Here is a 25,716-nt window from a genome sequence, read left to right on the forward strand (position 1 = left end):
CTTCCAGTGGGCCAGTGTACATGTAACTGGAGTCCCTGAAAGGGAGGCACAGAGAGGAAAAGAAAAAAACATTTGGAAAAACAGTGGCCAAAAATGTTCCAAATCAGATGAAAACTATAAATTCCCAGATCCAAGAGACTCAATGAACCCAATGAATAAGAAGCATAAAGACTACTACTCTAAAGCACATCTGAGTCAAACTGTGCAAAGTCAATGACAAAGAGGACATCTTAAAAGCAGAGAGAGAAAAAAAGACAATTCAAAAGATGAGGATGACAGAAGATTACTTGTCAGCAATAATACAAGTGAAGAGACAACAGAGTGACATGTCTGAACATCAGGATCCGAAAAGTCATTTTATGCACGTACAAAACAAAACAAAACAAAACAAAAAAGGGAGTATATACATGTTTATCCTCTCCCCAAACTAAAAAACAGTCTGTATCAATAGCTTTGGACAGATTGGAAGCTTGTAATATAAACTAAAGATTTCATAATTTTTTTTAATATTTCAGACTACAGGAAAGTCTTTGGAAAGAATCCAAGACCAGTACATGAGTCAAGAACAAAAATGTACAGTACCTAATTTTGTCTTAAGAGTCTTCACATTTTCAAGTTCTTGCTCCAACTCCGTTATATTGTATTCCACTGATGAAGATAGCCCTATCAAAAGCAAAAATATTTTAGAAGCATTACAACAGAACCTTGACAGCACAGAATGGGTAGCCCTCATATTTAATTAAAATATAAGATAACACACTACAAATCCTGATCCCTGAGAATAAAAACAAATGCTGCTGTGATTCACAGGAAAACATATTCATTTTTTTACTACTTAAGACCACCAAGTTCTTGCTGATTAAATACTACATGTTTCCTAGAAAATGCCTTCTTCAATAAAATTTTTACTTGATCTGTTAATTTTTCATTAATGACAAAAGTATCATGATTATAGAAAGTGAAAGAAAGTCACGATCTCCTTCTCTATCCCACCCCCCTAAAGTGACAATTGATAACAGCCCGGTTGGTGCTTCCACACCTTTCTTCATGATCATGTAAATATTCATATATACCACACACATGATTTCTATTATATATTTTTAGGAATGAGTTAAATCGGACATGTTATTTTACCACTTGCTTTCCTAGTCAATGATACATCCATGTTTACAGATAGTGCCAATTCCCTTAACAGTTGAATAACATTCCAAAGTATGGATGCATTTCAATTTTATTCAGAATTATTCCACTTATGACTAGTCAGGTTTTCCTCTATTCTTTGCAACTACACACAATGTTGCAACAAAAATTTCTGTATGCATATCCAGGACATTCTAATTCTATTGTTTCTCTAGGACAGATTCCAATATTTCTATTGCCGAGTCAAAGGATATAAGCATTTACAGTAAAGAGATATTTAAAGGTTACTTCCATCCAAATATTGTAATTTATTGTAATGATTTAAATATTGTAATAATTTTAAAAAATAAGGGCACCTGGGTGGCTCAGTCAGTTAAGCATTGGACTCTTGATTTCGGCTCAGGTCATGATCTCAGGATCGTGAGATCGAGCCCCAAGACAGGCTTTGCATTGGGCATGGAGCCTGCTTAAGATTCTCTCTCTCTCTCCCTCTGCCCTTACTTCCACGCTCACATGCACACACATGCACTCAGTCTCTCTCAGAAAAAGAAAAAAAAGAAAAAATAACTTATTGTAATAATTTACATTTCCGTGTATAGCTCTTGAAAGTACCTATTTTCTTCCTATATTTTCCCTAGCACTGGATGTTGTAATTCTTGAATTTTGGCAAAAATGTTGGATAAAAAAATGTTTTCTTATTGTTACTTTAACATGCATTTCCCTAAATGTGGTTGAGCATCTTTTCAGATGTTTTTCACATGGATTTTCCCTATTCACATTTTCTACTTATTTCTATAATGACTTGTATATCTCCATATTCTTTCTATTTTATCCATTAAATTCTGAAATGGATAAGTTAAAATCCCCCACTACAAACGTACCTTTATTGGTTAGGTTTTCTCAGTTTTAAAGAGTTTTTTTCATTATGTATTTGTATTTGTCTGCTAAATTTTTCGGGTTCCTATAAGACTGTTACACCTGCCTTATGAATCACACCTTTTATCTTTAGATAATGACCCACTTTGTCTTTAATGTTTTTCTGCTTAAATTCTGTTTTGTGGACATTAAGTTCTACTCTCTTTTTGTTTTTACCTGCCTTACTTACTTACTGATTTATTACAGACTTACATATAAGAGACAAAAAAAGAAAGACTAAAATTAAAGGTATATATATGTGTGTGTGTGTGAGTGAGAGAGAGAGAGAGAGCTGAATCTTATTTGAGGTTTAACCTTATCAGTTAGAGTTCGTTGGTTATAAGCAACTGAAATTGACTGACTGGTTAAAACAGAAAAGGAAGTCATGAGACAGAACCAGCAGAAAAACTTCCAGTTTTCCTGGAAAGGAGAGGAACCAGGCAGCTGGGAGGCTCCAGGTGGCAGGAATAGATGGACTGTCTCCTCATAATATTATACCTGGGATGGGCCCGTCCCAACTATTTTGTCTTCATGTTGCTAAGATCAAGAAAAAATTTTTCAGTCTTTATGTTGCTAGGATCGAGACTAAACTTCCAGTGTCCTAATGGCATAGGTCAGAGTCACATGTTAATTCCTTGAGTAGGGGAGGCAGAGAACTTTGACAAGCGGTTCCACAAATGTGATCAAACAGGAGAAACAACAAAGCCCAATCAGATAGGTGCTTATAGAAAAACGGCTGAATAAACCAATCTGACAGGCTCTTGTTCTTTAACAGTGGAATTCAGCCCATTTACATTTACTAAAATAAAGTATTTGCATTCAGTATAATTTTTTATAACAGCTGATAAACTTGATTTTATACCTTCCATACTACTTGTCTTAACTTCTGAAGTGTTTTTTTTTAATTTTATCTTTATCAAAATGAAACATGCACACAATTCCAAGTGCCACATACTTGCACAAGGCACATACATACATGCTGCCTTCTTCCCAGTTCCACCTACCCAACGACAGCCACTTCAAGTTGTTTAGCTGATTCTTTCAGTATTTGTCTTCCTAGCACTAAATAAACAGCTTCGCTTGCTGGGTCTTAATTTTCCAGCTCCAAGTATTAACTATGCCCTTCCTACCAAACCACACCCCTTGCCATTCCCCCCCCACCACGTGGATTATTGGACATTTTGGTTACATCAATATTCAATGTCTGCATTATTACAAAAGAAATGCCATCCACTGCTTCACATAATAAACTATGATTAGCTTTCCTTTTTTCCACATAGGATTCTTTCCACCGCTAGTAGTAGTCATTTTTCCTATTTGCTTAGTCTTCTATGTACTTACCACTGTCTCAAAGCCACCCTCTCCTCCCAAAACATCTTTTTCTCTTGGTGTTTAAATTCCTATTATCCCATTCATTGCATTATCTGGGAGCAACTTCTCCTGGAGTCTTGAGACCTGCCCTGGCCTGGCCAGGCTGCTCTCTGGGCCTGCTGCACACTGGCATCCCAGGCCCTGTTCTCTCCTCTCCTATGGCACATCTCTTATTTCCAACTCTGCCTTTCTCACTGCTTCGCTCCCTTATTTAAGTGGCACATGGCCTCTCCAGCAGCTTGCAAAGAAAAGATGAATGGGAGGTAGTATTTTTGAGACTACATAAGACTGGATATTTTATCTTTGCTCTTATAGTTTGGTTAAATATGAAATCTAGGTCAAAACTAATTATCATTCAGAATTATTAAGTCATTGTTTCATTGTTTTCCAGCTTCTAGTGCTTCTGAGAAGTCTGAAGTTCTTCTTTCTGTCCCCTTGAGTGTGAACTGCTTTCCATCTTGTGAAATGCATGGGATCTTTGCTCCCAGTGTTCTTGCAGCGAGTCCCTTTCCGTGTACTACGCAGGGCACTAATGAGCCCTTCCAATCTCCAAATTCACATCCTTCGGATCTGGGAAATTTTCTCTCCTCTTCCCATTTGGAATTCCTGTTAGTTGGATGTTAGATATCCTGAACTGGTTCTCTAATATTCTAAACTCTTTTCTCCTATTTTTGCCATTTTTACCTATCTTCTAAAGAAGTTCTTTATCTACTAGTTCTTTAGATAGGTCATTATTTCTAATTATCAAGAGTCTCTTTCTGTGCACTAGATACTCCATTTTTATGGAATCCTGGCCTTTCTCATGACTGCAATCTTGGTCTTTCTCAGGATATTAACAGATTTATTTTTAAATATTTTTCTCTAGTGTATACTCTGTCTCCCTCAGTGGTCTTTCTTATTTGTTTTGGCCTCTCCTTTCATGTGGCTCAGAAGTCTGGTGAGTCTTAGCTGTCTGCTCATATTTAAGAATAAAGCACTAGGACACCAGTTGGTTAAGCATCCAACTCTTGGTTTCAGTTCAGATCATACCTCAGGATTGTGAGATCAAGCCCCACATGGGGCTCCACACTCAGCATGAAGTCTGTTTCTCCTAATGCTCCTCCCCCCACTCGCAGGCGCTCTCTGTCTCTCCCAAATAAATAAAATCTTTGGGGGAAAAAAAAAGAATGAAGCACTAAACATGTTAATGTGAAACTCAAGAGTGTGTGGGTGGTGGCTGACAACTTCTTATTGGGTAATCCACCCAGGTCTTTCATGCAGGATACCTTACTGCTGGCATCTGTGGAGCTCTCTGGGCTACACAGACTCCCCAGATAAGACTCTTCTGATCTCCTTGGGGTATTAAAGCATGGCGGTCCAAGTGAAAGGAGATGGGAGCCTGTGTGCACTCACCCCATCCTCTACTTCACACTGTGTCCAGGCCATAGCCTCTGTTTCACTCTCTGGAGAACAACCCTCCCTCTGCTCTTGGGGCAGGAAAGAGGCAGTGCCTGGTACCTTGGATGGAAGGAAAAAATGTGGAGACCAAATCGCTTCATCAACAGACTCTTCAACCAACCCTCCTTATCTTAAACTTATTCCACTTCATGTCCACTTCCGTATCTGGTGGTGCCACCTCTTAAGACTTTGGGGGATTTCAGGATATGAATCAAGCACAGATGGCTTAGCATTTAGCTTCCCTGGGTCTGCTAAACTGCTTCTAAGGTTTTCTTAGGTCTGCTAAATTCCAAATTTTATTGGGGTTTTCTCAAGTTCTCATTCTCTGAACCTCAGGGTTCTCATATGTGAAATGAGGTGTATTTATTACAGGATGTTTTCCACTGAATCAAAAACCTCAAAGTAGCTTAAAAAAAAGAAAATAATTTCATGAAATTAAAAGTTTAGACACAGAGTGGGCTTCAAAGTGGGTTTTCCCATAGCTCAACAGTGACATCCAGGGTCAGAGTGCCGCCATCCACAAGTTGGCTTATTATGAAGACTGGTGGCTCTTTCTTTCATGTAATTTCATAATTTCTATTTATTCTGCTCTTTATTTCTTCTTTTCTCAGCTAGTAGAATTTCTGTTTATTCTTATTCCCCATGTTAATTTGGCACTTCGGTGGTTACTTTCTCACTGTTAACACAAGTAGACTTGCACTTTTTTTTCAATATAACATAGTTATAACCCCATAGTGATGCTTTAGTGAATAACTTTCCTGCACCAAGGTGAAGCTTTCATTTTTTTTTTTAAGATTTTACTTCTTTATTTGAGAGAGAGAGAGAGAGAGTACGCACGCACAGAGGGAGAGGGAGAAGCAGACCCCCACTGAGCAGAGAGCCCAATGCGGGGCTCCATCCCAGGACCCTGAGATCATGACCTAAGCCAAAGGTAGACGCTTAACAGACTGAGCCACCCAGGTGCCCCCAACTCACATGAAGCTTTCATGATACTTTTATCTGTTCTTTCATTGCTTCCCACCCACTCCTCCTAAATCCTAGACTTCGCTGAAATTGCTTTTAAAATATTTAGTATACTGGGGTGCCTGAGTGGCTCAATTGGTTAAACATCCGACTCTTGATTTTGGCTCAGGTCATGATCTCAGAGTCCTGGGATCAAGCCCTGAGACAGGCTCCATGCTGGGCATGGAATCTGCTTAAGACTCTCCCTTTCCCTCTGCCCCTCCCCACACCCCCATCAAATTAATTAATTAGTATAAGATTATTACTAAATTTTTCTTTCAGTGTAAAAGTTGCCATATCCTTAATGCCTAAAATAGTACCTAGCACAAATTAGATACTCAATGTACAGATATAAAATGACGGAATAAATGAATATCTTTTTTGGCCCTAATATACATATTTATAAATATGAGTTTTTCGTTGCAATCTTCCCCCCAACCCTTAAAACTAACGCTATTATTCAATAATCCTTAACAGGATACAAACGGGAAGTTTGATGTTGATTTCTCTCTCCTTCATAAGTGATTTTTCTATGTGAAAGCTTGTAAGGTGTTTTATTATCACTATTCTTGGAATTTGACAATGCTACACAATATATCTAGATCTTTTAAATGTCCTGTTTAATAATCTTGTCCACGACTCTGTGGTCTTTTAATCTGCACTAAAATCTTTCTTCAGCGCATTGACATTTTCTTCTATTATTATTTACTTAATTTTTTTCTACTTGTTCTTTTTCCTCCTTCTAGATGCTTACTGTTTAAGATTAAGTAGCTTAGCTCTACAGTCTGTGTCTTGCATTTCATTGGTATTTCCTTCTCTTTGTACTTTTGGTTTGTCACATGAAATGGTTCTCCCACTTGATTCCACCAGATAATTAATTCAATTCTCAGAAAGACTACACTCATTCCCTATTGCTGCTGTAACAAAGTACCATAAACTTAGTGGCTTGAACACTACAAATTTATTATCTTACAGTTCTAGAGGTCAGAAGTCTGAAATCTGGGTGTGAGCAGGACTGTGTTCCTTCTGGAGACTCTAGGAGAGAATGTGTTTCCTTGCCTTTTCCAGCTTCTAGAGGCGCCTGCACTCTTTGGCTCATGGTCCCTTCTTGAGGTCACTTTACCTTTACTTCCACTGTCACATTTCTTTCTCCAACCCTCCCTTATAACAATGCTGTGAGGACACTGGGTCCACCAGATGATCCAGGCTAATCTTGAGACTCTTCACCTAATTACCTTACAAAGTCCCTTTTGTCATAGAGGGGAAATATTTACAGATCAGGGTGGTGAGGACTTGGATACTTTTGCAGGGTCACTATTCTGCCTACCATAAGGGCTATTTCATCTTTTGTCTACTGAATTTTTAATTTTTTTTTTCATATTCTAGGTGGTCTTTTTTCTTCTCTAATTAGATGTCCTTAAAAGTCCATGTTACTTTTGGGGACTAGGTAAAAATTCTTATTTGTCTCTCCACTAACTTTTAACTTCAGTGGGAATCACTGCTCTAGATACTCATCTTAACCTTCATCACTCAGCCTTAAGCAAGTGATCATTTTTCTTTATGCACAGCTACTGTTCCCTTCACACTGAATCAAGTCAGAGAGTCCTTCAAACAATGACAAACCATTTTGAGGGCCCAGCAATTTCTGTTTTGGAGGCCTGGAGATGAACTGGCCAGAAACAATGATGCAGGAAGAAGTGTCAGTGCGCTGGTGTCTCTCTCTGCAGCAGCACTCCTTTTTCAAAGGGAGAAAGAAAACAGAGGACTCAGGGCCAAAGTGCAAGATGGCAGAGGTGCTAATGCACTAGGAATTCGAGGCTCTTCTTCTAAGCCCTCTTGGGAGAATCACAAAAGTCTAGTCTTACCCTGGGTTTCTAGGAAAGGTAAGTACTGTGTCCTCTGCATCTCCTTCCTCACTTGCATCCATCACTGAAGAGAGAAAAATTCAATACGTTCTCTTTTGGAGAGCCTGAGGTCTTGAATGCACTAACCTGTTCTACAGTACTTCCAGAGCTCCTGAGTTGAATTATTTTACTAGTCAATATATAATTGACATTTATAGAAGAACAAGGTTAAAGACAGAGATATTCACCAAGTGTGGCCCAAAACTACTAAACTTTGACTATGAATGTAAGTTTATAGAGTTTCTGGTAGCCGAAGCCAAAGGGAGACAAATTATGGAGTCAACGAATACCTCCATATGAGAAGGAGACTTACAGTAAGATGGCATAGTATTATAAGGTTTGCAAGTATCTTTGAATCAAAGCTTCAACTAAATAACAGTATTATAGATACCTTTTGCTTTTTTATCCCATTTCTTCATAAATTATACAGTATGTATCTGTAGCTCATTTAACTTCACTAATTACAATTCCAAACTATACTTCATTCCCTATGTTTGTAAAGAAGCATTATTTCAGTAACCAGTTCAGTGCTAGAGAAAAATAATCTGATAGTATTCAGAATTTTGAAAGGGCACAGGTATCAAAGGAACAGTATTCCTGCTGCCTATTTTAAGTTATGTGAAAAGACAGAAATGCCTACTTTGTGGGTGTGATATCTACAAAGTTCAATACAAATATCTAAACCAATCACAATATTTTTCAAAGGAAAAATAACTAAAGTAGTATTTCTGAAATGCTGTATTTTTATTTTCAGGTGACACAATGCTAGGCATACAACAGTTAATAAATACCGACTTGCAAACAAAAATCAAGAATACATTCTCATTATCTTCAAACAAAGCATGCTTTCATTAAATGATTAGATTCACCTGGAATAACACAATTTTCAAAGACATTACCATCCTTTACTATATATGTACCATTACCTTAGTGAGGAAGAGCAAGCTTGTTGAAGCAGAATCTTCCATTATAAATGACCAAAGGAAAGATGGCTATTGTAAGGAATCAAGACACACTGCAAACAATCACTGGAATGTGACGGGAATTTAAGCTGCACTAAAAAAAAATCATCAAAATATCCTGAACAATTGTATTATCCTTACTTTATTTCAAAATGAATCTAACATGTTCCATGTCAGCATTGTCTAGTCAATAAGTCAAATTGGTAGACAAAACCTGTCTGGACTAGTCATGAAAAATAAAAAGGGATTCTCCAAGAAAACCACAAAGCAGCTCATTTAAGGTCAATTTAACGGTATTATTCTGTTTTTCTTCCAGCCTCGACGTAAGATTTCACTACCTCAAAGGAAATTAGAAGAGTATCTATTTGCATTCCCCTAGGTGATTGGCAGTTCAACACCAATTAGTTCAAAATTACACTGTTACTAGGGTGCAATAAAAACAACACCTTTCATCTTCCTTACACAGGTAAGAATACCTTCAGAGCCAATAACTTTGATCAAGTAAGTATTTTTGATCCTGCCCCACCCGTCTCTTTGGATTCAGGAAAACTAATAGCTGAAGGCAACTTTTCCCGGCTTTATTCTTAAGCTGAAAAACTAGTGTGGTATTGAAAATATTCTGTGTCCAAGATAACAAAATTTCCCAAAGCCCAGCATTTCTTCAATAACTAAGCCTTAATACATAAGACAGCTTTAAGTGACATTCATATGTGAAAGGGAGATACTAATTATTTAATTTAAAATATGTAATGCATTTTTTAAAATAAATATAAATCTCTAAATTGGTATGTAAATGATTCAAATAATGCAAAGCAATAAATCTCCCTAAACAACTTAGTGTCCTAAACTAAGTTTCATAATGAATACTATTTAGAAGTAGACACCTCTAGTATAAACAGATTAGTTTTTCATTTAACTTTTTAACTTAGCATATAACCAAAAAAAAGTTGATTAGAAAATCTGTTGCTATAACTCTTTAAAATTTTGATTATACTTAATACATTAAATTGACCAATGTGATCTCTATCACCAGATTGTGAGGTCCCTCGAGTACTTTTTAATTATTTCTAATCACTTAGATAATTTTGTTGTTTAAAGCCCAAGACTCCTTAAACTTCATAGAGTGAACAGTCTCCGTCCTCTTAGCAAACACCAATCACTGTTCAGCACAGAGCCACTGCTGACGAGGCAGACCCCAGAAAGTTTTTGAAAACTGAAGCCTGGACATTCAAATCTCTAAAGCATCTATCTCAGCATCAACAAACTCTGTTATTATCTATAAAAGAGACAGACAATCCATACACTCACTCTATTTCTATTCCATCTTCAATGCTAATATTTGTTAAAATATTAGTTTCTATTTACTTGTGACATATCCACAAAAATATCGCTAAGTACACAATCAAGTAATGTAAGACTTTCGACAGCCAACACAATTTGAAAATTCAAATACACTTTCATTATAAACGACCACAAGACAGAAAATATTAAACAATCAGCTTTAAGAACATTATAAAAAGCTATGTACTGGTGCACCTGGGTGGCTCAGTCAGTTAAGCTTCTGGCTTTGGCTCAGATTGGGATCTGGGGGTCCTGGGATTGAGCCCTGCACCAGGCTCTGCAGGGAGTTGACTTGTCCCTCTGCCCTTCACCCCACTCGTGCTCTCTTTCTTTCTCTCTCTCTCTCAAATAAATAGATAAAATCTTTTTTTAAAAAAAGCTATATACAATTAATTGGCTTTTTTTTTTTACCTTAGATATAAGTTATTGGTAGATCTTAAACTAGATAAAATATTATTTTTTAAACTTCATATTTATATATAGTACTATCATGAATACTATCATCAAAATAGGCTGTGGTCGAACAAGTGGCTCATGTATATTAAATTTTATTTTCTGCTAACAAACTTAGATCATTTATATACAGCAATCTCCCTCTAAATTGCAGAGAATATATGATACTTGACTCTTAAGTTACTCTACAGTTTGTTTCTCCAACTATTCCTCATCTACTGATACTATATCTTATCTCACAACTCTTCAGTCACCTCACATCTTGCAACAAATCATTTGTTTGGGCCACCATTATAGTCAAGAAAGTGATTATATGGCTCAAGAAGCTGAATAAATTGTTAGCAAGGTATCTCTCATTGTTCCAGACATTTGGACCCAAATGTTGGTAATCTTGTTAGAAAGAAACCACTTAATTAGTCTCACCAGTAGAGTTAATATTCTTTCCTGTTAGCTCAGGAAGTCAAGATATTACTAGACACTTTCTTCTTTCATAGTATTGCCAAAAAGGGGGGTCACTGAGTGTCAACAATTTTTGCTATGTATGTTGTTGATGAGAGTTGATATTTGATCACCTTTAACCAGTCCAAACCCATCATTGCTCAAAGTGGCCCAGGGTCTGATTCATTCGAGATATTCTCAACTTCAGTGATACAACCAACAGTAAATCGTATTCCTAGAATAACCATTGCTAGACTATAGAAGAATAGCTAAAGAAAATCAAAATGAAGGTATGTAGAGAACAGAAGATGTGATACAAGTTTCCTTACAACATAAAGGGTGTTACCTAAAAGGCTTCAGTTAATAACGACCAAATCAGCAAACTGTATTGACGGTGATGATAAAAAAATGCCTCTGACAGTATGCAACTACTCTAAACCAAGCATAAATACCACCGTAAACCCTGGCATCATCATAAAACTGCCTGGCAAACTCAACATAGTGATAAATAAGCAAGATTCTAAGACTGATGGTGAACAATTGCTTCTGACAGGTAACTAAGTTCCATGAAAAGATCGAATGAGTTATTTTTTTTCAATCTTCTGTTTTTCAGAATACAAAGGTACTGCAATGTGACACTCCACAAAAATGAAACAAGTATATTTTCTGTGTTCTTAAGAATAAAGAATTAATACAAGCTTCAATGAAAAAGGCTTTTAAAAAAAGATCAAAATCAAGCAGGAAAGTAATTTCTACCAAAATTGATATACTAACTTTTTATCATGAAGATGAAAATAGTACCTAACAAAATCGAATTGAATCATTAAGTTCAAAGTCTACAATATTTTAAAATAAATTACATTAAAAGAACTGTCAAGGTTTTGAACTTAAACAATAAAAAATAATTCCTATTCATTATGGTACTTCTAAAGTTACCCAGTACACCCATAGGCTATATACACACGAAAGCTAATTATTTCAATTAATGCTGTTGCATTACTTAAACATTTAAACATGCTAATGATATATGCATCCTCTTAATCCTGGGTAGGAATTACAAAAGATTTTCTACCACAATTAATGTAATGGGACTTTCTGTTGGGCTACTCTTCTAGGGTCCTGGAGTAGAAATGGATCTTGATTGCTCATATTTCATGGCTTCACACTAGGGGAAACCACCTTATCTCTGCTTCTTCACTAACACCCCAGGGCATAAGGTCCTCCAGCCCCACAATCTTGGCTTGTCTTCAGAGGTCTCTACTACTGTGGGCCTTCCTAAATAGTGTCTCCATGTTAATTCTTTTATCCTATCACCAAATTTTATTTCTTCTGCCTTCTTCACTTCCTTTCGGTAAATGACAACTCTCCATCATGCATGTTTTTCATCTCTTCATTTACTCATCCAACAAGTATTTATCACCAACCCACTATGTGACTGGGGACATCATGGGATCAGGAGTACAGAAAGGAAGAAAACGAACAAAAACCCCCTGCCCCTATGCAGTTCCTGTTCTACTATGGAGAAACTGGCAATATATAAAAAGAGAAACAGTACGTGAGAAAGTGGAAAGTATTACAGGAAAACATAAGGCAGGAAAGAGGGAAAGAAGTGCCAGAGCAAAGATGAAGCTTGGCAATATTAATCATATCCACACGGCTCCAATGTGGGAAAGCCCACTGAGAAGGGGATCTTTAAGTAAAGACCTGAAAGACAGGAAGCAAAAGGGAAACACAATGCCCCGGGACAGGAGGCAACAGGCCAGGGAAGAACTGGAAGGAGACTGCAGGAAAGAAGTCAGAGAGCACATGGGGGCAGAAAGGGAACCACTGCAAAAACTGGTTTTTATTCAGATTGAAAACGGGGGCCACTGGAGAACTTTGGGCAAATAAGTGAGAAGATCTGACTTACATCTCAAGCACTTTTTCTGACTTATAAGGCCAAGGATAGACACATGAAGGCTAATTAGGAAACAACTGCAACAATCTAACCAAGAGGTGACTGTCACTCAAACCAAGGTGGTGACATGCAAGCAGATACTTTGAAGCTAGAGCCAACAGCTTTGCTAAAGGAATCCTTATGGGAATTAAGAGAAAGAGACTCCAAGGAATTGGCCTGAGCACCTAAAACACTGGATTTGCCACCTATAGAGACAGGTCAGCTGCAACAGAAGCAGAAATGGGGAATAAGATCTTCAGCTGATTTTGGACAAGGTATGTTTGAGATGCCTATGAGGCAGCCAAGTAGAAATGTCTATTACACGGATGGAGAGGTCAGAGGAGAAGTCAGCAGCATATATATGGTATTTAAAGCCATGAGACCAGATAAGATAACCAAAGGAGTGCAGGTAAACAGACAAGAGAAAAGTTTAAGGACTGAGGCATGAGGCGTTCCAGTGTGAAGAAGCTATGGACAGAGAAAAACCAGCAGTTTTTTGAGAAGCAGTAGCTCCTTAAGTAAAAAAACAAGGAAAGTGTAGTAAACTGAAAACCAAGTGGAATGAGGAGTGTGGTTACTTGAGGACTCCAAAGTCACTAGCCAACTTGACAACAGCATGTCAGTACAGTAGTGGGGGGCGAGAGTGGCTCCATAACCAAATGTGGAGCACAGCAATGAAACTGATGAGTGTACAACCCCACGAGTTCTGCTATAAAGACAAGCAAAGCAATGAGATAGTGAGCCATAAGGGATAGGAGGTCAAGACAGACTGATTTCATTTCCTTCTTTCCTCCTTTCTTTCTTTCCTTTCTCTTTCTTGCTTTCTTTCTTGCCTGCCTTCCTTCCATTTATTCATTCTGTTGAGAAAAATTATAGCAAAGCTCTACGCTGAAGGAAATGATCCAGTTAGAGAAAGATTGGTTATGTCAGAGAGACAGTAGAATGGCCAGAGATGTATCCCTGAATCAGGGATAAGGAACTGAATCCAGTGCATGAGGGGAGGGCTGAGCTTCACCAGAAGCACAGACAGTCCACTCACAGCATCAGTAGAAAAGGCAGCACCTGTTGGGGGAGTTGCAGGTAGATGAATCAATCAAGGAAAAAGCTTATCAATATTTCAGCATGCTTGCTTCTATTTTCTCAAGAAAAGAGGAAGCAAGGTCATCGGCTGAGAGTAATGGTGAAGAAGTCTTGAGGAAAGAGAAGACACAAAATGACTCCAGGAGAATGTAAAGTACATTTAATATACTGGTCATACATTTAAGGAAACGCCAGGCAGGGAGTTACAGTCAGTCAGTTGAACAGGTGTGCGTGCTGCGAACATGAAGAGCTGGCTATGACCAAGGCTAGAGTTTGGCCAAGCAGAGAGAAGGGAAGAGAACTGAGAGAGCAGCACACTGAGTCAAACGATGGCCCAGGAATTTAAACCGTGTGAGGCAGCGAGGGTCTGAAGGAAGTGAGGGAGAAAAGGCAGTAAAAAGTTACTAAGATGGACAGATGGCATGAAGAACCATAGGGCATGGCACACTACAGGCAGTGAGTGGAGAGTAGGGTGACCGATGGTGAGACCACACAAGATTTTGTCCCCACTGGTGACAGGCCTGTGCTGTGGCCCCAGGCAGCAAGTGGCTGAGAAAGACCATTAAAAGAGAGGTCTGTGGATGGCCAAGCAGGCTGGAAAGGTCATCCATGTAGACACTGAAATCACCAGTTGTGATAGGCATAGCGGCAGAAAGAATGATCATGAACAAGGAACTATAACCTAGAGGATGGAAGAGGACTTGCCTGGAAGGAAAGGAGTGAAAAGGGAGAAGTCACGATCTAATAACATGAGATTCAAAGTGTGTGAAAGCAGCAGAAGAGAATGAGAGGACACCTGCCCAAACTCCTGGAGGAGTGAAGTGAGGGCTGTGGGAAAGAACAGAGCTACCATCTGAGGGACTGAGAAGCAGTACATGCTGGGAGAGCCAAGTTTCTTCTAGCAAGAGGGAGAAGACTGAGGATCTAGGTGGCTCTGCTAACAAGACCCAGCAGCTCTTAGACCCACATGGTTCCACATGGTATAAGCAGAGTTTCAGGAGCTCAGGGACTGTAGGAAATCAGGTCAGAAATGAGACGTAGAGAGATGTGGGGGACAATCTGAGATGCAAGGGTCCTGGATATTCTGGGCTCCTTATGCTGACTACCAGAAAGGGGGAAGGACAGAATGCAAGCACTACTCCTCCTGGCCTCAAGGCAGACACCAAAGTAAGACTGTATGTTGGGGCCTAGAGAAGCAGGAGCCTAACAAGGACAGGGCTGAGTCCTGGGACATCTCCTCACTCCTGTAATGGTGATGTGGACACTAGGGAGGGCTGTATGAACCAGATGGCTAGAGATCTGGGGCTCCCTCCTGCTCCAGGAATACATACAACTCCTACCATCTATTTCTCTTGTTTTCAAGTATTCCAGTTAGAAATGGCTAACAGACACATGAAAAAATATTCAAAATCATTAGCCATCAGGGAAATTCAAACCAAAACCACCTTGAGATACCACCTTACACCAGTTAGAATGGCAAAAAATGGACAAGGCAGGAAACAACAAATGTTTGAGAGGATGTGGTGAAAGGGGATCCCTCTTACACTGTTGGTGGGAACGCAAGTTGGTACAGCCACTTTGGAAAACAGTTAAAAAGTTAAAAATTGAGCTACCCTATGATCCAGCAATTGCACTACTGGGTATTTACCCCAAAGATACAGACATAGTGAAGAGAAGGGCCATATGCACCCCAATGTTAAAAGTTAAAAAGTTAGAAAGTTAAAAATTGAGCTACCCTATGATCCAGCAATTGCACTACTGGGTATTTACTTCAAAGATACAGACGTAGTGAAGAGAAGGGCCATATGCACCCCAATGTTCATAGCAGCATTGTCCACCATAGCTAAATCGTGGAAGGAGCCAAGATGCCCTTCAAGAGATGACTGGATTAAGAAGATGTGGTCCATATATACAATGGAATATTACTCAGCCATCAGAAAGAACGATTACCCAACATTTGCAGCAACATGGACGGCACTGGAGGAGATTATGCTAAGTGAAATAAGTCAAGCAGAGAAAGACAATTATCATATGGTTTCTCTCATCTATGGAACATAAGAACTAGGAAGATCAGTAGGAGAAGGGAAGAATGAAGGGGGGGTAAACAGAAGGGGGAATGAAGCATGAGAGACTGTGGACTCTGGGAAACAAACTGAGGGCTTCAGAGGGGAGGGGGGTGGGGGATTGGGATAGGCCGGTGATGGGTATTAAGGAGGGCACGTATTGCATGGTGCAGTGGGTGTTATACGCAACTAATGAATCATGGAACATTGCATCAAGAACTGGGGAAGTACTGTATGGTGACTAATATAACAAAATAAATATTTTTTAAAAAAATCTTATGGATCCTTACTCTTGTTTTTTCTCTTTTTCAGCCAACTTATCTATGATCTTGAGACTCAGAAGTTAAATTCATCTGCTCAAGGTCTGGTGCTTAGAAGAAGATGAGCAGGGGCGCCTGGGTGGCACAGCGGTTAAGCATCTGCCTTCGGCTCAGGGCGTGATCCCGGCGTTCTGGGATCGAGCCCCACATCAGGCTCCTCTGCTATGAGCCTGCTTCTTCCTCTCCCACTCCCCCTGCTTGTGTTCCCTCTCTCGCTGGCTGTCTCTATCTCTGTCGAATAAATAAATAAAATCTTTAAAAAAAAAAAAAAAAGATGAGCAGTAAACAGAAAAGGGAGGAGAAAAAGCCAAGCAGACCACTAACAGGATGGCTTCTTTATAACACTGATTTACACTATAATAGTGTACAGGTTAGCCTGATTTTATTAACATATTTTCTGAAGTAATATTAATACTAATAAAACAAAACTAGCACCAACAAGTGATAAACAGGAACAATGGAGAAGTCACAGGCAAGTATTCCATCAAAGAGCTATACTGATATTTTTAAAAACCACACATGGAAATTCAACTCCAATAATACAATAACTACCACAACAAGTTATATATCTTCCAGGAAAAAAAATGTTATGTTTTTTCAATGACTGTGAAACTAAGCTCAGAGCAAACCACGCAGCTGTCCCAAAAATTTCTGTGGTGTGCATCACACCTCCCCACGCAGACCAAGAAAGCACACTCAATGGCCACTAGCAAAACACCACCATGAATTCGGGGGTAAATCACTGCTGTAAAAATTTTTTAATCTTTTACTCTTATTATTACTCTGCATTTCTGTTCAATAGCCCAGATTATAGGGCGCCTGGGTGGCTCTGTCGGTTAAGCATCTACCTTCAGCTCAGGTCATGACCCTAGGGTCCTGGGATTGAGCCCCATGTCAGGCTCCCTGCTTAGCGGGGAGCCTGCTTCTCCTTCTCCCTCTGCCCCTCACCCTCCCCCTGCTCGTGCGTGTGTGCTCGCTCTCTCTCTCTAATAAATAAATAAAATATTTAAGAAAAAATAGCCCAGAATAAAAAATATTTTAAATTCACTTTTTAAGAATAATTTAAACTGCAAAATAAGTGTTATAACAAAATCCATTTGGCGTAATACTAGATTAAATAAAACCCATGGGGATGATTTCCACTACTTACCTTCTATGATCTAAAAAAGTAGGTTCCACGCCCAGTGTGAAGCCCAACATGGGGCTTGAACTTACAACCCTGAGATCAAGACCTGAACTGAGATCAAGAGCGGGACACTTAACCAACTAAGCCATCCTATATTATCCCTATATTATTAGCCCTATATTATCTATACTTTCTTAAAAAAATAGCAAATCATAAAATACTGGGGTTTTTTGCTTTTTTTTTCCCTCTGCACACATTGATAAATACACCCTACTGAAGCTTATGATTTTAATCTATATTAGTCAATATGCCCATTTTACTATAGAACCATTTATGTTACAAGCCTGTTGTTTTCTACCTGAAACAGTCCACGGTGCTAACAAGGAGCAAATAACAAAACTACAGCAGCTATCCCAACATATCATTAAAGAGTGTCAACAGAAAGGACTTTAACAACCTACCAACAGAGCACTTAGAAGTGGTGTCTGGCTTACCAAAATGGTAGAAAATAAAATTATACTTAGCATTAGCTATCATATCATGCTTAATCCTGTCTAAATTATATTTCTGTGCTAGTCAGGGCTTTTTGTTCGTTTGGGTTTGGCTTCATTTTGTAATACATCTAGCCTTCTGGTGACTACCTCTTTTTCAATTTCTTTAGATATAATGATCCACTCTGAAATTTGAGGAGCCAAAGGATCTAGAAAGACTCTGGAGGGACTTTTTCTGGAAGTGAAAAGTGGGAAAAGGCTATATTTTTGGTTTAGTTTTGTTTTAATTCAAATTCTTTAATTACGGGGCACTATATTTTTTTTAATTAAGTAGGCTCCACATCCAGCATGGAGCCTGATGTGAGGCCCAAACCCACACCCTGAGATCAAGACCTGAGCTGAGATCAAAAGTCGAAAGCTTAACCAACTGACCCTCCCAGGTGCCCGCATGGGGCACTATCTTTTACTCTCCCTAGTTCTCAGCCTCCTGATCTGTGAGACAGAAAGACCATATACCTCGGGCTGAAACATAAACTGCACACTACGGGCAGCGGCACGACAATTCAGGTACATTTATCATGTATTAGCATGATTACCTAAGTAAGACAAATTTATAATAATATTTACTACTTTAATGAAATTTTATAAAGCTGACAGTATTGAGTAAAGTTATAATTCTGAAATAAAGTAGGCTTAAATATTAAAATAGCTTTAATAATATTAGAAGAATAAAAGATACATGTAGTTCCAGTCTAAAAGTTATTGGTACCAAAGGATACAATATTGTTGCCAAGAATTCTCTAAAATACATAGAATCTGAAATTCTTTGATCTAAGAATAAAGGTCTAAACGTTAGCAACACTTTTGAGTTGATGATTTAAATTCACTATTTGTAATTGAAGAAAGTAGGTATATTTCTTCCTATTTCATACTTAAAATAACTTCCATTTTGTACCTACTCTTTAATTATGATCCTGAAATACAGTTAGCTATTAATAATCTGATCTTGGGCTTGGTTTTCAACATTAAAGGAAAAAAACAACTTTGCAGGTTAAGAAAGTGCAGAGTGAAAAGCATTTAAGTAAAATAGAAAGAAAATTTACCCAAACTGTATCATTTCTCTGTTAAACTATGTCATTACTCTTTTTTTCACTGGTTCTTCATTTGAAGCCAAAAGGATGAGTAAATAAAAATTAAACTTTAAGATCTTTCACACGCTTACTTGGTTATCATAGCTGATAATGAACACCATTCCCAAATAACAACAGAGCTCCTAAGCATAACTGAGACAGTCAAATTTGGCACCTAGTAGCAAAGAGACATACTACTTTTGATCTTAAAGATTTCAACAGGAAAGAAATGAAGGATACTGAAGTCACTAAGAAAACATGCAAATTTGCAAAACCTTAGTAACTAAGTCATCATGCTTAAAATACATAGCAGTAGAGGTGTACCTTAGCGGCCAGTGTCTCGGAAGTGAACTGGTCTTGCTAGATTACAGCTAATCACAGCTAGGGAAAGACGGGAACTTGACCGTAGTGCCGCTAGTCTTCAGCAAAACTGTCCTCACCTGGGACGTTCACACATTACTCTTAAGGCTTGACCTGGTGCATCAGCAGAATGTGCTAAGGCTTGTATTTTTCCCCCTCAATTAGCTGTCTTTTTGAATTCAATAGTTTTTTTTGAGCTTAACTATGGAAAATATACGTACCATTTAGTCGTCTCTGGAGTGCTTCCTCCTCTAGGGTAATAATATAAATTTGTTCATCCAGGTCTTCAAGAATCTAAATTCAAAGATCAAACCATTGACTAATGTAACATTACAAAACTAGTGCTTATGAGAACATTTAGGCTATTTGGCCTATGATTTTAGATAACCATTCAAAATCATTAGGAATTTAAAATAAAAATACTCAAACTGTTCTGCTTATAAGTTAAGGAAAAATATTTCAGCATATAACTAAACACATCAAAAGTTGACTATTAGAAAGTCTACATATATTTAAATTTAAAGGATTAAAGAACACTGCTCTCTCAATGACAAATAAATGTATGAATTCTCAATATCCAAAAGGCTAAATACAGTAATATCTCTCAGGCCCAAACCAATATTTTAAAGCAAGAAGGAATAGATTAATCTGTCCAACACTGGTTTTTCATTTATATTTACCTACATAATATTTAACACACGATACTTATAAACTCAGTAACTACCACGCGATACTTTCCACTTACATCATCTGCATATATTAAAAATTTTCTGCAAATTATGAATACTGGTATTATCAAAATCATTCTATAGATAGAACCCTAGAGAAATATGCTTGTATATACCCCACTCACTACTATGTCATACAACACTAGTAAAAAACAAGAACGACTAATCAATCACCAATTATATAGAATATTATCTGCACAATATTCACAACTGATAAAACCTAAAATATGTTTAATTCTAGATTTGTTAATAGCTATCCTTCCTGAAATGATCCTAAATATCTTCCTAGCTCTGGGGAAAATCTGAAAGAAGCCCAGAGCTGATATATTTAATATAATTCAAACCCAAACTGCTTATCCCAGCAAAACAATAAATTGCGAGAAGTTGATGAACAAAGCAAAAGGGTGGAAACCCTATATATGTATATCCTTTCAGCTCCCTGATTAGGTATTTTCATAAAAAGGAGTCTCAAAGCACGCAACTCCTATCAGGTATCAAATCTGCCTAATTTCTATAAAAATTATTTAGAGCAATCCAATAATCCCCAGTATTTCAACAAATACTGGTAATCCCTTATTATCAATAGGCATAGCTATCACAGTAAAATAAAACAGTAAAATAAGAACAGTAAAATAATAACACACAAATAAACAAGTACAAAAGCTGACCAACCTTGGAGAAAATGGTGGAGTGACCCACTTCAGCGGGCCACCAGTAAGGGCCTCCCCCAGGAAATGACCCCTGAGTTCTAAGTGGGAAAGACTGGGCAGATGGACAGTACCAGTGCAGGTAGTGGACTGGGCTGAGTTCATCCACGACAGGCTCTGAGCCTAAGGAAGGCAGGGGCTATATCTTTGTAGGTTGTGGGATCAAGTTTCTTTCCCATCAATGTTCTCACCATTTCTACTGTTTGGATCACAATCCAGTTTTTACTTTTCTTAAGGTCTAGCCCATACAAAAAGATTTCTTTTTACAATGCAAACTGTTAGTGACTTACCACCATGGGCCTGTCTTCATGTGAGTGAGTGACAATGAGTGGCACACAGATATTTGTGTTAAATGCTTGTGTGAATCATCCCCTTGATTCTACAACAACCCAATGAAAAACAGACTGTTATCATCCCCATCTTATAAATATGCCAATAAACAAGGGTTTGGCAAAGAAAAGTTATCTGCCTTTTGAAGCCTACACTCTTAACCACTCTGAGCTCATGCGGACCTAAGTATGAGTCAAACACAGTCCTTGACCTCAAACAGCTTACATTCTAGTGTCCAGGAGAGACAGAATGAACTCAAAAAAAAAAAAAAATTACAGGGTTAAAATAACTGTTATAACTGAAGCAAAAATAAAATGTTACAGAAGTTCAGAGGAAGAAAGATCCCCAACTTCTAGGTGGGAAGAAAAAAAGTTCTGGCAAGTGTTTTTGATAATAGTAGCCTCTTAGCTGATAATTAAGGGGAAAGGCATTTGGATCAGAAGAAACTATAAGCAAAACACAGAGGTGAAGAGGTATGAAGTACACTCAGCAATAAAGTGGTTCGAGTACTCTGGAGCTTATGGCAGAACAGAACAGTGGCCCAGAGCCCAGGGTCTGAAACCAGTCTCTGGGTTCAAATCCTGCCCCATTCTCACTGATCTGTAATCTTGTACAAGCGACTTAATCTCTCCGAACTACAGATAACGGAACCATAAAATAAGACCACCACCTAACTTACGGGTTTGTTAACAGGATAAAATGAAATGTGTGTAAAATACAGTACTTATCACAAACACAGAGCCTACACTGACTGAATATCATTAATATTGCATGTTAGGAGCAAGAAAAGAGGCGAAGATAATTAAAGTTTTGACAATAATGTTAATAAGAGACAAGTTTAGGAGAAAACTCAGCTTTGGGAAGGGTGTGAAGTAAGTGGTTTGGTTTTCTAGGAGCTGAGCTTTCAGCTCCGTGGGGTATTCAGGTGCAGCATTTACAATGCGGTGTGGTTTGTTTTCAGTGCCTTTTGCTCCCTAGAGTTACACATTTACAAGTGTCATGAAAGTCACAGAGGTGGTCAAGAGAACAGAGCAGAGCAACGTTAGATCAAGGACAGAACTTGGAACATTTGCCTATCTTTAGGAGGCCAGGAAATAGAAACAGAGAAAGAGATAAAAATAAATAAATAAATAAAATAAAGCTCTGCCAGAGAATCAGGAAGAAATTAAGAATGCAGTGTCATACAACCGCTTCAAGAGGGAAGTGAATTTCAAGATTTGATAGAATGTTTTATTTGAGTGTGTATACATTTATGTAGCAAGTTAAATAATCCAATTTTACTTTTTAAAAAGATATGAAGAAATTATTTGTCATGTATTTTTTAAATCTTTCAAAATTAAGCAAGCATTACTAAAAGAATATCTACTACAATATTCCCCAAATTTTTCCTTGATTAATTACCCTGATAGGAAAGACAAACATAGAAACAAAATAATTTAATAGGTACTACTAGTGAAATACAAACGAAGGGGAATATGAAAAGTGCAGAGAAAGAAGCTTGATTATTTCAACTTAAAGAAGAGGTGAGGCAAGGTTCAAAGATAGGCAGTGAGCGCAGCCCACATCAGAGCCAGGCCTTGAGGAGGCTGTCAGGTGGCTGGAGTAGGCAGGGCGCATTGATGGGAGGAAGCCCCAGACACACCTGGAAACTGAAAGCACACAGCCCATTGTGAGCACAGCCCATCAGCTGGTGAGTGTGGAATCAGAGTCGAGGGGGCAGGGCGGGAGCAGAGGCTAGAGGTCAGTGGACCTGAGTTCGCACGCAGTAAGGACCCATGAAAATAATGTAAACGGAAAGTTCCTTAAATGCAGCTAAGAATTCTTTTCATGTGAGTAAATATTTGACAAAAGAGCTAGCTAGAAGCCAAAGAAATTAGGGACAAATCATTAGGATTACTACTAACTGAAAATCATTTAAAAATGAATATATGGTAACTCTGAGATTAAAGTGAAAAGTATAATCAAAATGCAACATGCAGACAATTTCTCAGAGACATAACTGCTCTGAAAATCAAGGAATATATGTGGTAAATTTTGAAACATAACAGAGTTACTACTGCTATAACAGACACCTAAAATACTTGTATTTGTAAATTTTGTCTTAAAATTTGCTAGAGGAATTTCTACCTGAGTGTCCACAGTTAAGTGTTTTAAAAGCAAAAAAAATTTGGTTTCCAAAGATGAAAAAGATTAAAACAAAAGCAAAAATAATAATGAGGGGGGCGCCTGGGTGGCACAGCGGTTAAGCGCCTGCCTTCGGCTCAGGGCGTGATCTCGGCGTTATGGGATCGAGCCCCACATCAGGCTCTTCAGCTATGAGCCTGCTTCTTCTCTCCCACTCCCCCTGCTTGTGTTCCCTCTCTCGCCGGCTGTCTCTATCTCTGTCAAATAAATAAATAAAATCTTTAAAAATAATAATAATAATAATAATAATGAGGTCACAAGCCCACAGAAATATTCTGTTTCATTGTTAATTCACAACCTAAAAGATGTTCAAAAGTAAGCACATTTATTTAACAAACAAGATGACACACTTACTGTTGGCTTCACCAGCAACTGACCCATCACTGTGAACATGCGGGAAAGGCCAACGGGGGTACACACTGCAGGAGAGACCACAGAGAGGAAGCAGATAAACTGCTAGGGCAAAACACAGAACAGACTCAAAGATTATCGCTTTAAGGAAACTCTTGCCTTAAATTTAGATTCTCTCAGTGTTTTGTCAGAGGATGCTTCAACTCATCAATAAAGAAGCTAGAAGGGGTGACAGGTGGAGGATGAAAGATACCTGAAGACTGGAGAAGGCTTAGTAATAACAAGTATTTTCACTTAAAAGAAATTAAAGAAAACCAACTAAAGAGCAGATTAAATTTCCAAGTGCTGATGGAGTTGAGAACCAAACAACTATTATCTTAACTCCTTTTAACTACATTTATCTGCTTATAATATCCCTGAGATACGCGGCAATGCCTCAAGTAAAACTGAACACATTTTAAATAAAGACCACAAATTCACCACACAGAATTCTGCGTTACCACTCGAAAGAAGAATCTAATGCTTCAGTGGCTGTGTGCCTGTGGGTGCACGTTCATGTGTGTGCCTGTGTGTGTCTCTCTACAAGAGAGGTTTTCCTTAACACACGTGTTTTATTTCATGGCTTCAGCTTATCAAAATGTATTTTAACATAAAAAAAAAGTTCAGGGGGGCGCCTGGGTGGCACAGCGGTTAGGCGTCTGCCTTCGGCTCAGGGCGTGATCCCGGCATTATGGGATCGAGCCCCACATCAGGCTCCTCCGCTATGAGCCTGCTTCTTCCTCTCCCACTCCTCCTGCTTGTGTTCCCTCTCTCGCTGGCTGTCTATCTCTATTAAATAAATAAATAAAATCTTAAAAAAAAAAAAAGAACTCCATTTTCACATCAACATTAAGCCAGAAAAATACTTACAGAGAAGTAACAAACATCCCATCAGAGATATACAGGAATATAAATAGGGTAGGTAGAACTCCCAGAGATCTGTAAAGAAACACAAATATATTTTAGTAAATCCAAAACGTTGTACATTAGAATACAGCTTGACTATAAATTAATGTTTGATAAACATAATTGCCTATTTGAGTCTACTAAACCATATAATTTCTAAATTGTACAATAAAAAGATCTAAAATAGAAGAAAAGGAAATAACCCTCTTGCAAAACCTGTTTGGAGAGAGAAAAAGTCTCCATGGAATTTTAAGAACAGAAACCAGCTAAGAAACAAAAAAATCTTAAAAGCTGCTTGCTCGTTCTGAATACAGCAAACACATGAACACTCATTTCTTTTCTTAAACATGTCTAAGACTTGTTAACTCTGTAAATGAACAACAAGGGCTAACGACACAAAGAATTATTAAAATATTCACGAAAGCAAATGTGTAATTACACACCCAGTTCAGCGTCCCGGAGAGAAGCCGGCTTACCATACAAAGACTCCATGCTCGCTGCGTCTTTGTCAATAAGCGCCGAGGCTACCCACACTATCCCAAGTATAAGGAGTGCGAGAAGGACAAGCATGACCAGAGTTTCTAAAATTCGGGCTCGGATTCCCTGAAAAAGATAATGGAGATAATTGTATTTTATTTCATCTCATGATTAATTAGGTTTTTAACTATATGAAAGCACAAAAATTCTTTGGAAAGGGAGAAAATTTATAATTATTAGCAAGACAAAAAACACTAGCTTTACAGTGTCATGTTTAGACTGACTTCGCTTTACAAAATTATGTGGAATACCATTAAGCTTTAAACAACCCAAAAAATTCATCATGAAAACATTTCTCAGAACTGGGTTTTAAAACGCAGGTTGATGAATTTTTGTCTGTGGTTCAAAGTGAGGGCGTCTAGGATGACTAAGGTCCGCGGCCAAGCAGCCGTGGGAGCGCCAGAACCCGTGAGCCCACACAGTGCCAGGTCCCACAGCAGCAGCCACCAGCACCGGCCCCACAGC

General features: G+C 38.2%; 1 protein-coding gene across 3 annotated transcripts in view; it reads right to left on the reverse strand.

The window, feature by feature from the left end:
* LMBR1 (limb development membrane protein 1) overlaps positions 1 to 25,716 on the reverse strand; it is a 180,989-nt gene that overhangs the window by 53,042 nt on the left and 102,231 nt on the right. For all 3 annotated transcript variants that reach the window (XM_026479220.4, XM_057304482.1, XM_026479222.4), the window contains exons 6-10: positions 25,191 to 25,317; positions 24,679 to 24,747; positions 23,773 to 23,837; positions 19,691 to 19,763; positions 583 to 663 (exon numbers count right to left, since the gene is read on the reverse strand). In XM_026479220.4, coding sequence (XP_026335005.1) covers positions 583 to 663; positions 19,691 to 19,763; positions 23,773 to 23,837; positions 24,679 to 24,747; positions 25,191 to 25,317 — 415 coding nt within the window. The remainder of the gene's footprint in view (positions 1 to 582; positions 664 to 19,690; positions 19,764 to 23,772; positions 23,838 to 24,678; positions 24,748 to 25,190; positions 25,318 to 25,716) is intronic.

This window comes from Ursus arctos, unplaced genomic scaffold, assembly GCF_023065955.2.
Source record: "Ursus arctos isolate Adak ecotype North America unplaced genomic scaffold, UrsArc2.0 scaffold_3, whole genome shotgun sequence".
Taxonomy (NCBI): domain Eukaryota; kingdom Metazoa; phylum Chordata; class Mammalia; order Carnivora; family Ursidae; genus Ursus; species Ursus arctos.